The sequence below is a fragment of the Neoarius graeffei genome, chromosome 21 (assembly GCF_027579695.1).
Source record: "Neoarius graeffei isolate fNeoGra1 chromosome 21, fNeoGra1.pri, whole genome shotgun sequence".
NCBI lineage: Eukaryota > Metazoa > Chordata > Actinopteri > Siluriformes > Ariidae > Neoarius > Neoarius graeffei.
This window is the reverse complement of record NC_083589.1, coordinates 20,987,767-21,001,061: the sequence shown is the minus strand read 5'-3', so window position 1 is coordinate 21,001,061 and position 13,295 is coordinate 20,987,767. Positions and strand designations below refer to the sequence as shown.

Sequence of the window (13,295 nt, the reverse complement as noted above, 5' to 3'; positions counted from 1 at the left end):
GTGTTCCTCTTTCTCTGGGGAATCCCTTAGGGGATTTGCATTGGAGCAGGTGCATGACAAGTCTCTGAGACATGCTTTTGACCAAGTGAAAGTAATTGATGGCCAACCCCTCCATCCTAAGGTAGTGTTCCTTTCTGTATTTTTGTATTGTTAAGGATAGGCTATATCGAGTGATGCAGGACACTCAAACTAAAGAAGAAATAACACAGTTGTTCCTGAAAAGCCACAGGGAACTTTTATTCCATGCAGCTCATCATAATCCTATGGCTGGCCACTTGGGGCAGGATAAAACACTGAATTTTCTCATGGCCCATTTCTATTGGTCAGGAATTCATGCTGATGTCCACAGGTGGTGTGCGGCATGTCTCGAATGCCAGCTGGTAAATCCAGCGTCCACACCAAAAGTGCCATTGCACCCATCACCATTAATTGGGATCCCCTTTGAAAGAATTGGCATGGATCTCATCAGGCCATTAGAACGATCTGTACGTGCATATCACTTTGTATTAGTCATAGTGTGGAAGAGCACCTCTCCAACATAGCACACTGAGATATTGTAGAGCAACATGATATCGGGAAGCAGTGCCTCTCCACAATATCTCAGTGCACTGTGTTGCAGAGGCGCTCTTCCACATTATCTCCTGAGTTGGGATTCTGAAAGAAATCCTGACTGATCATGTCACTACTTTTATGTTATACATACCACATTAATTGTATGAATCATTGGGGCTTAAATCAATTTGTATTAGTGCTTATCATCTGCAAACAGACAGGCTGTTTGAATGATTTAATCAAACACTTAAAGCATATATGCAGAGCCATGGCCTCACTTTCGTTTATAAATGCCTTCAGACCTCAAGAATGGCACAGGAATAGTTTTAAGCATTAACAATAAATCTAATATAGTAATTTTTATGATTTAAGTGATTCATATAGGTAGCGGTCTGAGTGAATGACCTTGACGTCTGTAACATCACAGCAGGAAGGCTATCGGTCTCATCACCATTTCTGCTATACTAAAACACAGAGCTGACTGCAACTCTGATCCTCCATTTTGAGCTAATTTATCGCCATGCCACGCTGCACCTGCCAGCAACATGACAGAAGGTAGATTTACATTGCATTCATGGTCCAAGAATGTTCAAACTGCAAAGATTTGGATGCGTTTTGCGAGAAGTTCATGGGCACATTGGGTGCCTATGAAGTGGTCTCTCCTCTGCTCTGCACATTTTACTGAAGACTCGTACGAAACCTCTGATTTGTTGAGGAGCGCTGGCTATAATCCCATATTGAAAGAGGGTGCAGTATCAACAATTAAAGAAAAAGAAAACTACAAGAAAAGGAAAGTATTTATTTTATTTTTTTTTTAAAAAAGCAAAGTTTACTTGCACCAGAAAAACCCCTATGGAGAAAAAAATCCAGGACCGTGACGTCGCCCGGTAGGACGCAGCCAGGGCCCCACCCTGGAGCCAGGCCCGGGGTTGGGGCTCGTATGCGAGCGCTTGGTGGCCGGGCCTTTGCCCATGGGGCCCGGCCGGGCTCAGCCCGAAGAGGTGACGTGGGCCCGACCTCCTGTGGGTTCACCACCCACAGAGGTAGCAGTAGGGGTTTGGTGCAATGTGGATTGGGTGGCAGTCAAAGGCAGGGGCCTCGACGACCTGATCCCCGGACACAGCGGCTGGCTGTTGGGACATGGAATGTCACTTCGCTGGGGGGAAAGGAGCCTGAGCTTGTGCGGGAGGTTGAGAGGTACCGGCTAGAGATAGTCGGGCTCACCTCCACGCATAGCTTGGGCTCTGGAACCCAGCTCCTCGAGAGGGGCTGGACTTTCCACTTCTCTGGAGTCGCCCGTGGTGAGCGGCGGCGGGCTGGTGTGGGCTTGCTTATAGCTCCCCAGCTCAGCCGCCATGTGTTGGAGTTTACCCCAGTGAACGAGAGGGTCGCCTCTCTGCGCCTTCGGATTGGGGAGAGGGCTCTTGCTGTTGTTTGTGCCTACGGGCCAAATAGCAGTATAGAGTATCCGGCCTTCTTGGAGTCCCTGGGAGAGGTACTGAGGGGTGCTCAGACTGGGGACTCCATTGTGCTACTGGGGGACTTCAATGCTCACGTGGGCGACGACAGTGACACCTGGAGGGGCGTGGTTGGGAGGAACGGCCACCCCGATCTGAACCCGAGTGGTGTTTTGTTATTGGACTTCTGTGCTAGTCACGGTTTGTTCATAACGAACACCATGTTCGAGCATAGGGGTGTCCATAAGTGCACGTGGCACCAGGACACCTTAGGTCGGAGGTCGATGATCGACTTTGTAGTCGTTTCATCTGATCTCCGGCCCTATGTCTTGGACACTCGGGTGAAGAGAGGGGCTGAGCTGTCAACTGATCACCACCTGGTGGTGAGTTGGATCCGCTGGCGGAGGAGGAAGCTGGACAGACCTGGCAGGCCTAAACGTATGGTGAGGGTCTGCTGGGAACGTCTGGCCGAGCACTCTGTTGGGGAGGTCTTTAACTCCCACCTCCGGGAGAGCTTTTCCCAGCTTCCGAGGGAGGCGGGGGACATTGAGTCTGAGTGGACCATGTTCTCTACCTCCATTGTGGACGCAGCTGTTCGGAGCTGTGGCCGCAAGGTCTCCGGTGCCTGTCGTGGCGGCAATCCCCGAACCCGGTGGTGGACACCGGAAGTAAGGGATGCCGTCAAGCTGAAGAAGGAGTCCTATAGGGCCATGTTGACCTCCGGGACTCCTGAGGCAGCCGACGGGTATCAGCAGGCCAGGCGTGCTGCAGCTCAGGCAGTTGCGGAGGCAAAAACTCGGAACTGGGAGGAGTTCGGGGAGGCCATGGAGAAGGACTATCGGTCGGCCTCGAAGAAATTCTGGCAAACCGTCCGGCGCCTCAGGAGGGGGAAGCAGTACTCTGCCAACACTGTTTACAGTGCGGGTGGGGAGCTGTTGACCTCGACTGGGGACATTGTCGGGCGGTGGAAGGAATACTTTGAGGATCTCCTCAATCCCACCGTCATGTCTTCCACTGAGGAGACTGAGGCTGATGACTCAGAGGTGGACTCGTCCATTACCCAAGCCGAAGTCACTGAGGTGGTTTGCAAGCTCCTCGGTGGCAAGGCACCGGGGGTGGATGAGATCCGCCCTGAGTATCTCAAGTCTCTGGATGTTGTGGGGCTGTCTTGGTTGACACGCCTCTGCAACATCGCGTGGCGGTCGGGGACAGTGCCTCTGGAGTGGCAGACTGGGGTGGTGGTCCCTCTTTTTAAGAAAGGGGACCGGAGAGTGTGCTCCAATCACACTTCTCAGCCTCCCAGGGAAAGTTTACTCCAGGGTACTGGAGAGGAGAATTCGACCAATAGTCGAACCTCGGATCCAGGAGGAACAATGCGGTTTTCGTCCTGGTCGCGGAACACTGGACCAGCTCTATACCCTTCATAGGGTGCTCGAGGGTTCATGGGAGTTTGCCCAACCAGTCCACATGTGCTTTGTGGATCTGGAGAAGGCATTCGACCGTGTCCCCCGTGGTATTCTGTGGGGGGTGCTTCGGGAGTATGGGGTTCGGGGCTCTTTGCTAAGGGCTGTCCGGTCCCTGTACGAACGGAGCAGGAGTCTGGTTCGCATTGCCGGCAGTAAGTCAGACCTGTTCCCAGTGCATGTTGGACTCCGTCAGGGCTGCCCTTTGTCACCGGTTCTGTTCATAATTTTTATGGACAGAATTTCTAGGCGCAGCCAGGGGCCGGAAGGAATCCTGTTTGGGAACCACAGGATTTCATCTCTGCTTTTTGCGGATGATGTTGTCCTGTTGGCTTCTTCAAACCAGGACCTTCAGCATGCACTGGGGCGGTTTGCAGTCGAGTGTGAAGTGGCTGGGATGAGAATCAGCACCTCCAAGTCCGAGGCCATGGTTCTCGACCGGAAAAGGGTGGCTTGCCCTCTCCAGGTTGGTGGAGAAGTCCTGCCTCAAGTGGAGGAGTTTAAGTATCTCGGGATCTTGTTCACGAGTGAGGGAAGGATGGAGCGTGAGATCGACAGGCGGATCGGTGCAGCCTCCGCAGTGATGCGGTCGCTTTACCGGTCCGTCGTGGTGAAGAAGGAGCTGAGCCAAAAGGCGAAGCTCTCAATTTACTGGTCGATCTACGTTCCGACTCTCACCTATGGTCATGAGCTTTGGGTAATGACAGAAAGAACAAGATCGCGGATACAAGCGGCTGAAATGAGTTTCCTTCGCAGGGTGGCTGGGCGCTCCCTTAGAGACAGGGTGAGAAGCACAGTCACTCGGGAGGAGCTCGGAGTAGAGCCGCTGCTCCTCCACATCGAGAGGAACCAGCTGAGGTGGCTCGGGCATCTTTTTCGGATGCCTCCTGGACGCCTCCCTGGGGAGGTTTTCCAGGCATGTCCCCCCGGGAGGAGGCCCCGGGGAAGACCCAGGACACGCTGGAGGGACTATGTCTCTTGGCTGGCCTGGGAACGCCTCGGTGTTCTTCCCGAGGAGCTGGCCGAGGTGTCTGGGGAAAGGGAAGTTTGGGCTTCCATGCTTAGACTGCTGCCTCCGTGATCCGGTCCCGGATAAGCGGAAGAAGACGAGATGAGACGAGACACTTGCACCAGTCCTCCTGGAGTGAGCCGAGGGTTGTTGCTAAAACCCGGAATGGAACAGGACGTGACATATTGCTCGGGCAATGACCTCCCCGCAGTTGTTGTTAAAACCAGTGACATCCCATTCAGTCCCAGGTTTTAGTAATTGCCTGAGCCGAGCAGTAATGGCGGAGTACACAGTATGGAGAGAATGAATGGACCAGCCATCTTATTTCTAAACTGGATATTGCTGCCATCTCGCCCTTATGTGGAAGAAGTGAATGAACGGAGATCTGAACAAACAACTGAAAGTCAGATTGTTTCAAAACAATCGGCCACAAGATTGGCCTTCCAGAAGCGAGAACACAGACGGGTAAGCTTCGACTCTCATTTGGATAAAAAAAACAACAAAAACAACGCATTGTTTACCTACATGTAACTTGTATTGGGTATTTAAGTTACCCAAGATGATTTAATTTGCTTCAGAATGTAATTGTCTCAGTTCATCTGATTATTTAATTAGCCTTTTACATTTTATCAGTGAAAATGCATGCGTGTACATAAGTTATAACACCTATCCTGTTTTAATGAGAGTCAACCCACAATCAATGAAGTCAAATCAGTCCTAGTTAAGCAAGTCGGTAACAGTATTTCTTATTTTCACCATAAATTTTTATTTACTGTATATGACTTTGGTCTAAGGGCGGCACGGTGGTGTAGTGGTTAGCGCTGTCGCCTCACAGCAAGAAGGTCCTGGGTTCGAGCCCTGGGGCCGGCGAGGGCCTTTCTGTGCGGAGTTTGCATGTTCTCCCCGTGTCCGCGTGGGTTTCCTCCGGGTGCTCCGGTTTCCCCCACAGTCCAAAGACATGCAGGTTAGGTTAACTGGTGACTCTAAATTGACCGTAGGTGTGAATGTGAGTGTGAATGGTTGTCTGTGTCTATGTGTCAGCCCTGTGATGACCTGGCGACTTGTCCAGGGTGTACCCCGCCTTTCGCCCGTAGTCAGCTGGGATAGGCTCCAGCTTGCCTGCGACCCTGTAGAAGGATAAAGCGGCTAGAGATAATGAGATGAGATGAGACTTTGGTCTATAGCTGTCAAAGGCCTCGGCCTTAAAACCAGTTACTGCAGTGACATCACACACTCAGGGCTGGCTGGCTCAGTGGGGCAGCTTGGATGCCAACTTTGCAGTCAATTTTAACTCTCAAAAAAAAAATTTTATATATATATATAGTCAGCCCTGTGATGACCTGGCGACTTGTCCAGGGTGTACCCCGCCTTTGGGATAGGCTCCAGCTTGCCTGCGACCCTGTAGAACAGGATAAAGCAGCTAGAGTTAATGAGATGATATATATATATTTTTTAATTATTATTCCCATTTATGCAGCATACAAGAGTCAAAGATGGAGATACTATCCACTCAGAAATTTATTTAAAAATAAAGGTTCTGCATATACTTTAACTACAAATATCTAAACCCACCAAAGAATCGGATTTTCAGTCCATGTTTTAGGAATAACTTGTCATCAACTGATCCATAACATACAGAGCAGCAGAAAACGAAAGTTTAATATTTAATGGTCATCCTGGCTTCTCATTCCTAAATAATCCTAATAAACCCCTTACTATATCAAGAAGTATATTTTATTTTGATTATTATGACCATTCCACATTGAAATGAGAGTTGTGTGAAAGGACTTTAGATTTGTGCTAAAAGTCTTGTGCAGAAAGACTTTTGTGCTAAATGACCAGATACCATAAATACACTGTGCTAGCATATTAGGCTTTGTTTTGCAGCAAGCAGGAGCTGGAAGATTTAAGGCCAAGTGTATGGGAGCAAGTTGGCTCCCTGAGAGACAATGAGTGGTGGACCGAAACATTAGAGTGTGCCAGATTTGCCAAACATGTGTACAATACACTTGTGTTAATAATACAGCAAAAATATAGTTATATGGTGCAAATTCACAGATATATATCCACACATGTGAACATGCAGCAAACTAGCCTCATTTAGGTACTCTTTCCTTGCTGTTTCAATCTGGGTTAAAGAAATCACCAAGTGATTATGGCATTCATGTTCAGTAGTGGAGAAAGCAGGATTCAAAAATAAACTGAGGGCTATGAGCACAATGTGACTGAGAGCACAAGCTAATGGGAAAAACCCATTGAGGGTTCCCACACCTTAAACATCAAATTCAAGGACTTGTCCAGGACTTTCCAGGCCCATTTCCCTCAAATTCAAGGACACAAAATGGCACAGTTTGAGACAGATTGAAGTTCATTACTGTTTGTCAGTCCTGCATGCTGTGGCGCATGCACCTGAAGGCACGCCTCGGGTTGCACACACACCGAGTGGACTCCAGCACTCACACCGTGAACAAGGTGCACCTGAACTCAATTAAAGAAGTACGTGTTTACCTATTTAAGGACTGTGCTGGTGCTAATGCAGGGCGAAGTATTACGCTATGTTAAGTATGCATTACTGAGCCATTCTACCCGTGTTCTTGTTTTCCTGGTTTCTTGATTCTTTGGACTGTTTCTTGTTACTGTTCTCACTTAGCCTTCTACGTTCTGACCGACCCTTTGCCTGTTTTCACATCTCTGATCTAGCCTGCCGATTTGGACTGTTTGCCTATGTGTGTATTTGTATACAGTATATATGCATGTGAAGGTAGCTGAGCGGACACTGTTGAGCGGGAGTGGATTTGGCCACAAAAAATCAGAGTCAGTGTGAGAATAGACAATATAATTTAATGTCAAGCTTAAAAAAAGATGAATCAAGCAATGTGTCCATAGCAAAATTCAAATCAATCAGTAAAATTACAAAAAAGAAAAAAAAAAGAATCAAAATTCAGAAAAATTAAAAAGTCAAGAAACATACAAAATACTGCCAAATTCAGAATCAACTAACCTCTAAAATGCAGAGGATTAATTGTAACACTCACAGAGCCTCGGTGCTCACACACAATATAACAATCAAGACCCAGACATGAGACGAAACAAGCAAACATATACCGGTAGCAGGTGGCCAGCACCATTTACAAACAACAGTGAACACATAACAATCAATTAGCACTTAAACAACAAGAGAGACTCTGAGACAAAAACACAAGTTCTTATACATGCAAACAAGCAGATTTACTAAATAAATACAAAGACATGCCATCCTAATAGCACATGAAAAGACAATACAGAGGTGGTTTGATCAAGGCCGCCTCTGTCATCCCCATGGCCACAACCAGGATGAACTAACCCAATTAGACACGGAACCAAATAAATACTACATCATTTCCTGCCGGCACCCTTTTGCTGCCGGACAGATGCTGCCAGAGTGAAAACCGCAACAAACATTAACCGCCCAAACGGTAATCATTTTATGCTCAAAAGCATTTATTTTGCACTCAAGTTTGTGCCCCTACTTAAGCACAATAAATGTCCCCAGCATAATAAAATAGTCTTGCGTGTGTCTTTTCTATAACATTGCATTTGTTAATGCACCAGTCCAGTGTTCACTCGATAATGTTATATGTGAACGCAAATGTAAAAGTCCATGTACAAGTATGGGCTTATGTGTGTGTACATGAACGTCTGTGTGTGTGCATTTGTGTGTAGAACAGTCTCTATGGAGGGCTTCTCTGCGCGGTCGCTTCATGACCGTCACAATGCACTGTATTAAACTGAACACTTCTGCACATACATCCACCTCCCTCGCATACCTGACAGAATACTTCGCCATACAATGGATGTAGCAGAAGTGTTTCAGTATGCAATCCCGTGCCACTTCTGGGTTTCCCTGTCTCAGCCCCTCGCTTCGTATTTTCGGTTGAAGACTGACTGGAGCCCTCTGGCAATCTACTATGGAATATATCACCCTATGGGATTCAAGCTACAGTGTGACTTCTTCTGAGGACCTCCAAGAGCCCAAACCACTCAAACCCATCTGGGTAAGCTTCATATTAACATTTATTGCTGGACAAGCATGCAGATGGGTGGATTACCTGATTCGTGTTGAGCACCCATGTCTTCGAAGTTCACAGACTTTCTTTGCCATGCTCAAGTTCATTTTTGAATCCTTAGAAAAGGAGGAACCCCATGAAAATTTTTGGGGAGGGCAATCATGCCAGTGGCCAACCCAGCTGAGGAGGCCGTCGCTCCAGAGCTCCCTCCAGTGGCTGACTCAGCCGAGGAGGCCGTCGCTTCAGAGCTCTCCCTAGTGGATGATGTAGAGACAGCAGAGGAAGCTGTTCCTGAGCCCCTCTTGGAGGCTGTCTCCTTTGAGCTGGTTTCTCAGCTAGAACCAGCACCTGAATTAATGCCTGAACCTGTGTCTGTATCAGAATCCATGCCTGAGCCAGTGCCAGCATCCATGCTAGTGTCAATGTTTGTTCCTGTGTCAGCGCCAGTGTCTACTCCAGTGCCAGAGGCAAAGCCAGAGTCAGTGCCAGTGTCTGCTCCTGTGCCAGAGGCGGAGCCAGAGTCAGCGCCAGTGTCTGTTCCTGTGCCAGAGTTGTAGCCAGAGCCTGCGTCAGTGCCTACACCAGAGCCAGCGCCAGAGCCTGCGTCAGAGCCTACTCTAGTGCCAGAGCCAGCGTCAGAGCCTGTATGAGTCTACTCCAGAGCCAGTGCCAGAGCCAGCATCAGAACCTGCATCAGAGTCAGCGCCAGAGTCGGCATCTGCACCAGCTTCAGTGCCGGTGCCAGAGTTAAGGCCAGAACCTGAGCCTGTTCCTGAACCTGTGTCTGAGGACGGCAGAATGACCTCTGCCTCACCCAGCCAGGAAGACATCTGCGTCGTCCCGTCGCTAGGTCCTAACCCAGACCAAATTAGTGCACTGACAGAGCTCGAGCCTGTACCTGAGCCAAGTCCACAGTCTGAAAGAGAGCCAAGTCCACAGTCCAAGCCAAGTTCAGAACTCGAGTCATCTCCTGAGCTCAAGCCCAGCCCTACATTCAAGCCAGTTCCAGAACTCCAGCTTGAGTCATCTCCTGAGCTGGAGCCAGAGCACAAGTCATCTTCGGAGCTCGAGCACACTTCCAGCCCTGTGTCCAAAACAGTTCTGGAACTCCAGCTCGAGTCCTCTCCAGAGCTTGAGTCCAGCCATACATCCAAGCCAGTTCCAGAACTCCACCCTGAGTCATCTCCTGAGCTGGAGCCAGAGTTGTCACCTAAGCTCAAATCATCTCCAGAGCTTGAGTCCAGTCCCGAGCCCAAGCCAGATCCAGAGCCCAAGCCTGAGTCATCTCCTGAACTGGAGCTAGAGTCCAGCCCAAAGCTCAACTCCTCTCCAGGGCTCGAATCCAGCCTGGAGTTTGAGGCCACCTTCAGTCCTGGATCCGAGCCTAGTCCAAGATTCAAGTCAAGTTCAGAGTCTGAGCATGATCCTGGCCCAGATTCCAAGTCAAGTCCCCAGCTCAAGCCCACTCCTAGCCAAGAACCCAAGTCATGGCCTGAGCCTGAACCCCCACCGGGGCCGAGTAGGATGGATTTTCGCTCCCGGAGGGGGCTCTTTGGGAGGGGGTTCTGTCAGTCCTGTGCGCTGTGGCGTGTGCACCTGAAGGCACGCCTTGGGCTGCACACGCGCTGAGTAGACTCCAGCACATGCGCGGTGAACAAAGCGCACCTGAACTCAATTAGAGAACTATGTGTTTACCTATTTAAGGACTGTGCTGATGTTAGTGCAGGGCGAAGTATTATGCTTTGTTAAGTATGCATTACCTAGCCTTTCTACCCATGTTCTTGTTTTCCTGGTTTCTTGATTATTTGGACTGTTTCTCGTTACTGTTCTCGCTTAGCCTTCTATGTTCTGTTTGCGCCTCGACCAAGGCTTTGGGTGACTTTGTCGGAAAGCGTGAAGAGAGAACAGCCCTTTATATTCGTGGGTTGACTGATTGCTGATTACTGTAAAATAAATTTGTATTTTGCATTTTGTATGTTTTCACTTTCAACATTTTGCAATTTGTAAAATGTAAACATCATGCATCATGACAGTGTCATAAATGCAAATTTGATTACCACTTCAATTTGAGGGCATTTAAAATATTTTGGCTTGTTGACAAGCCCTTGACATAATATGTGACGTTTATTTCATGTTTCATAGTACAAAGGTTCAAAATATTTCATAAAACAGAGTTGCCAACATCTACATTTTGACCCTAGCAGTTATAGTTTTTAATGTCTGGCTACTGTGATACAAGACACCACGTCTGCTTTTTCAGCAAACGCATCAGTCAGCAAATCAAAGCAAATAAAGTTTGTCAGTTCACATGAAGGGGAAAGTTACTTTCACTTTGCCCCAATTTTATGTAGGTAAACTTTGACCTCAGTTTTATGTGTGAGCCAGTAGAAATCAAGAGGGCGTGGCTGTGGTCTCTGGTTGGAAAAAGTACAGTGATGTTTATAATTTATGCTGTTAGCATGGAGCCATCTCATTCACCAACATACAGTAGTTTATTTGGTGGTTAAAAAATTCCCAAATAATGTTTTGTTAGCAATTTTGGCACCTCTGCACCACCAACACTTTAATTAAAGACCATTTAATTTAATGCTCCTATTTGTAGTACATGACTACACTTATAGAACATCTCTTCTTGAACAACATAATGAAAAGAAAAAATCCTAAGAAAGTCCTTTGACCTAAATGATAATTGAGGATCTGTCTCTGTTCTTTCTTTCATGTAAAACACAGCAATGCACTTCATAAGACTTTTGTCATCCCACCAGTTTTGACATTAGCTTTGCATAAATCCTCCAGTATTGCTTATAATATGCTATATAAAATCCTTATGAATGTATTATAAAGCTCTAGTTTAGGTACCATTTAAACAGATTACTACTATTTTTAAACATACACAGACTATTACAATAAATTATATGATATTTGAGCTATCACTTTTCATTGCTGTTATTAGGACAAAGTTCTCATGGACATGAAATGTCAAGCCTGTTGTATGTACCATTTTGGCTGTGTCATGGAGTGTTTTGTTTTGTTTTGCTTTGTTTTGTTTATAGGTGCAAAAATTAAAACCCCTACGCATCAAACACAACTATCCAATGAGTTTTGCAGAACACACTGAATGCGAATGCAGGTACAAAATTTTACTGCAACACAATCACAGCAAGTAGAATTTTTGTTGAAGAAACTGCTCTATCTTTTCCCTTTCTCTTTACTGTTTATTGTGGGTATTAAAATGTAAGGGTCTGCTCTGTGAGGGGCTTCCTAACCTAACCTAGAATATAGTTAAGAGATACCATAGGACTGCTTAGGTAAAGTGATTTTGAACTTTCCACACTGTTGTAGTCCAAAACAATAAGCATGAAGTTAATTTTCTCTCTCTCTCTCTCTCTCTCTCTCTCTCTCTCTCTCTCTCTTTTAGAGTAAAGAAAGACATACAGGATAAGATAGAAAAGTAAGTGCACACATTTTCACATCATGATTGTCTGTGTGTTCTTTTCTATTCTTATTCCTTTCTGAATATAATATAAATTACAACTAGAACTCTCATATCTTTGTTTCCTTTTATGTAACATTCATTGCCATGTAGTATGTGGTAATGTTCATCTTCATTATTATCATCATGCATAGTGGTTAACTTTATGGTATAAATTTGATGTTTAGTGAGACACTGTAGTTTATGATTCAGTAGTAAAGGTAGATTTACCAAACATCATTCAACGTTATGAATTCAGATATCTCACAGGTAGGTGAGTTTTTGGACTTCTGATACTGAGGTCAGTGGATTTACTCTTATATTTAGTGACATTATTCCTCCATTTATGTATGTTAATGTTGACTTGGTATAGATGAGAGCAACCTGCACAATAAGTGACTTTTTTAATGATCTGAAGTAAACTGTTGATGGGGAGTTCATAGCCTCTGACATCTTTAGTGGTCTCAGATAAGAGTGAGCTTTTGAGACTGGCTTTTGACACTTTATGATTTTTTTTCTAAGGCACTGACTTGCCTTATCTCACCATTGGGCATAGGAAAATCAACATCTGCTTTTGTGTCTCTAAATGGTACCTTTTGTGGTTGTTGGTAACTTTGTCCTTTGTGGAGTTCACAGGGTAATTCTGGGTTAGGAATATCTAAGTCGTGTAGAGGTGTTTCTGAGTGCTATATCTTTAAAGCCAAAGGTTATACTGGAGGATGCTTTGCCACATTTTCTGGGAAACAACTTTTCACTAGGCATGTGCCGATCTATGGTCATAAAATATACTATGATATTTAATTGCACAATTACACAGATTAAGGATGGGTCTGGCAACATGAAATTTGAGTGATGTTGTTCTACTTGACTTGCCACAGGAAGGAGCTCCAAAAATTTAAGAAATCTCTGGCAGTTCATTCATTAAACAAAACACAAGTAACTTTCATTGATTAAAATAACCCTGCTTATCATCAAATAATAGGTTGCCATTAATGGTCAACATTTTGAGCTATTCCTCGCTCTGTATGTTTTGCATTATTTGTTGTTTTGACTTATTTGTGTTTATACTTTCATCTGCCATGTCATCTATAATGCACATTTAAAAAATCTCATTACTAGTGTCATGTTGTATTGTATCTCCATTTATTTGTCCTCTGTTACATAATACTAAAAACTATAGGAATTAGTCTATATAACATGCTGTGAGCTAGCTGATGCCTCTATTATTATTTTTTTTCCTTTTACCCCCATACCCCTACTTTTTCCTCTGCATTGGCTGTTTGGCTTACTTGTTGC

General features: G+C 46.0%; 1 protein-coding gene across 2 annotated transcripts in view; it reads left to right on the top strand.

The window, feature by feature from the left end:
• vegfab (vascular endothelial growth factor Ab) overlaps positions 1-13,295 on the top strand; it is a 75,985-nt gene that overhangs the window by 26,322 nt on the left and 36,368 nt on the right. For both annotated transcript variants that reach the window (XM_060902813.1, XM_060902812.1), the window contains exons 4-5: positions 11,581-11,657; positions 11,946-11,978. In XM_060902813.1, coding sequence (XP_060758796.1) covers positions 11,581-11,657; positions 11,946-11,978 — 110 coding nt within the window. The remainder of the gene's footprint in view (positions 1-11,580; positions 11,658-11,945; positions 11,979-13,295) is intronic.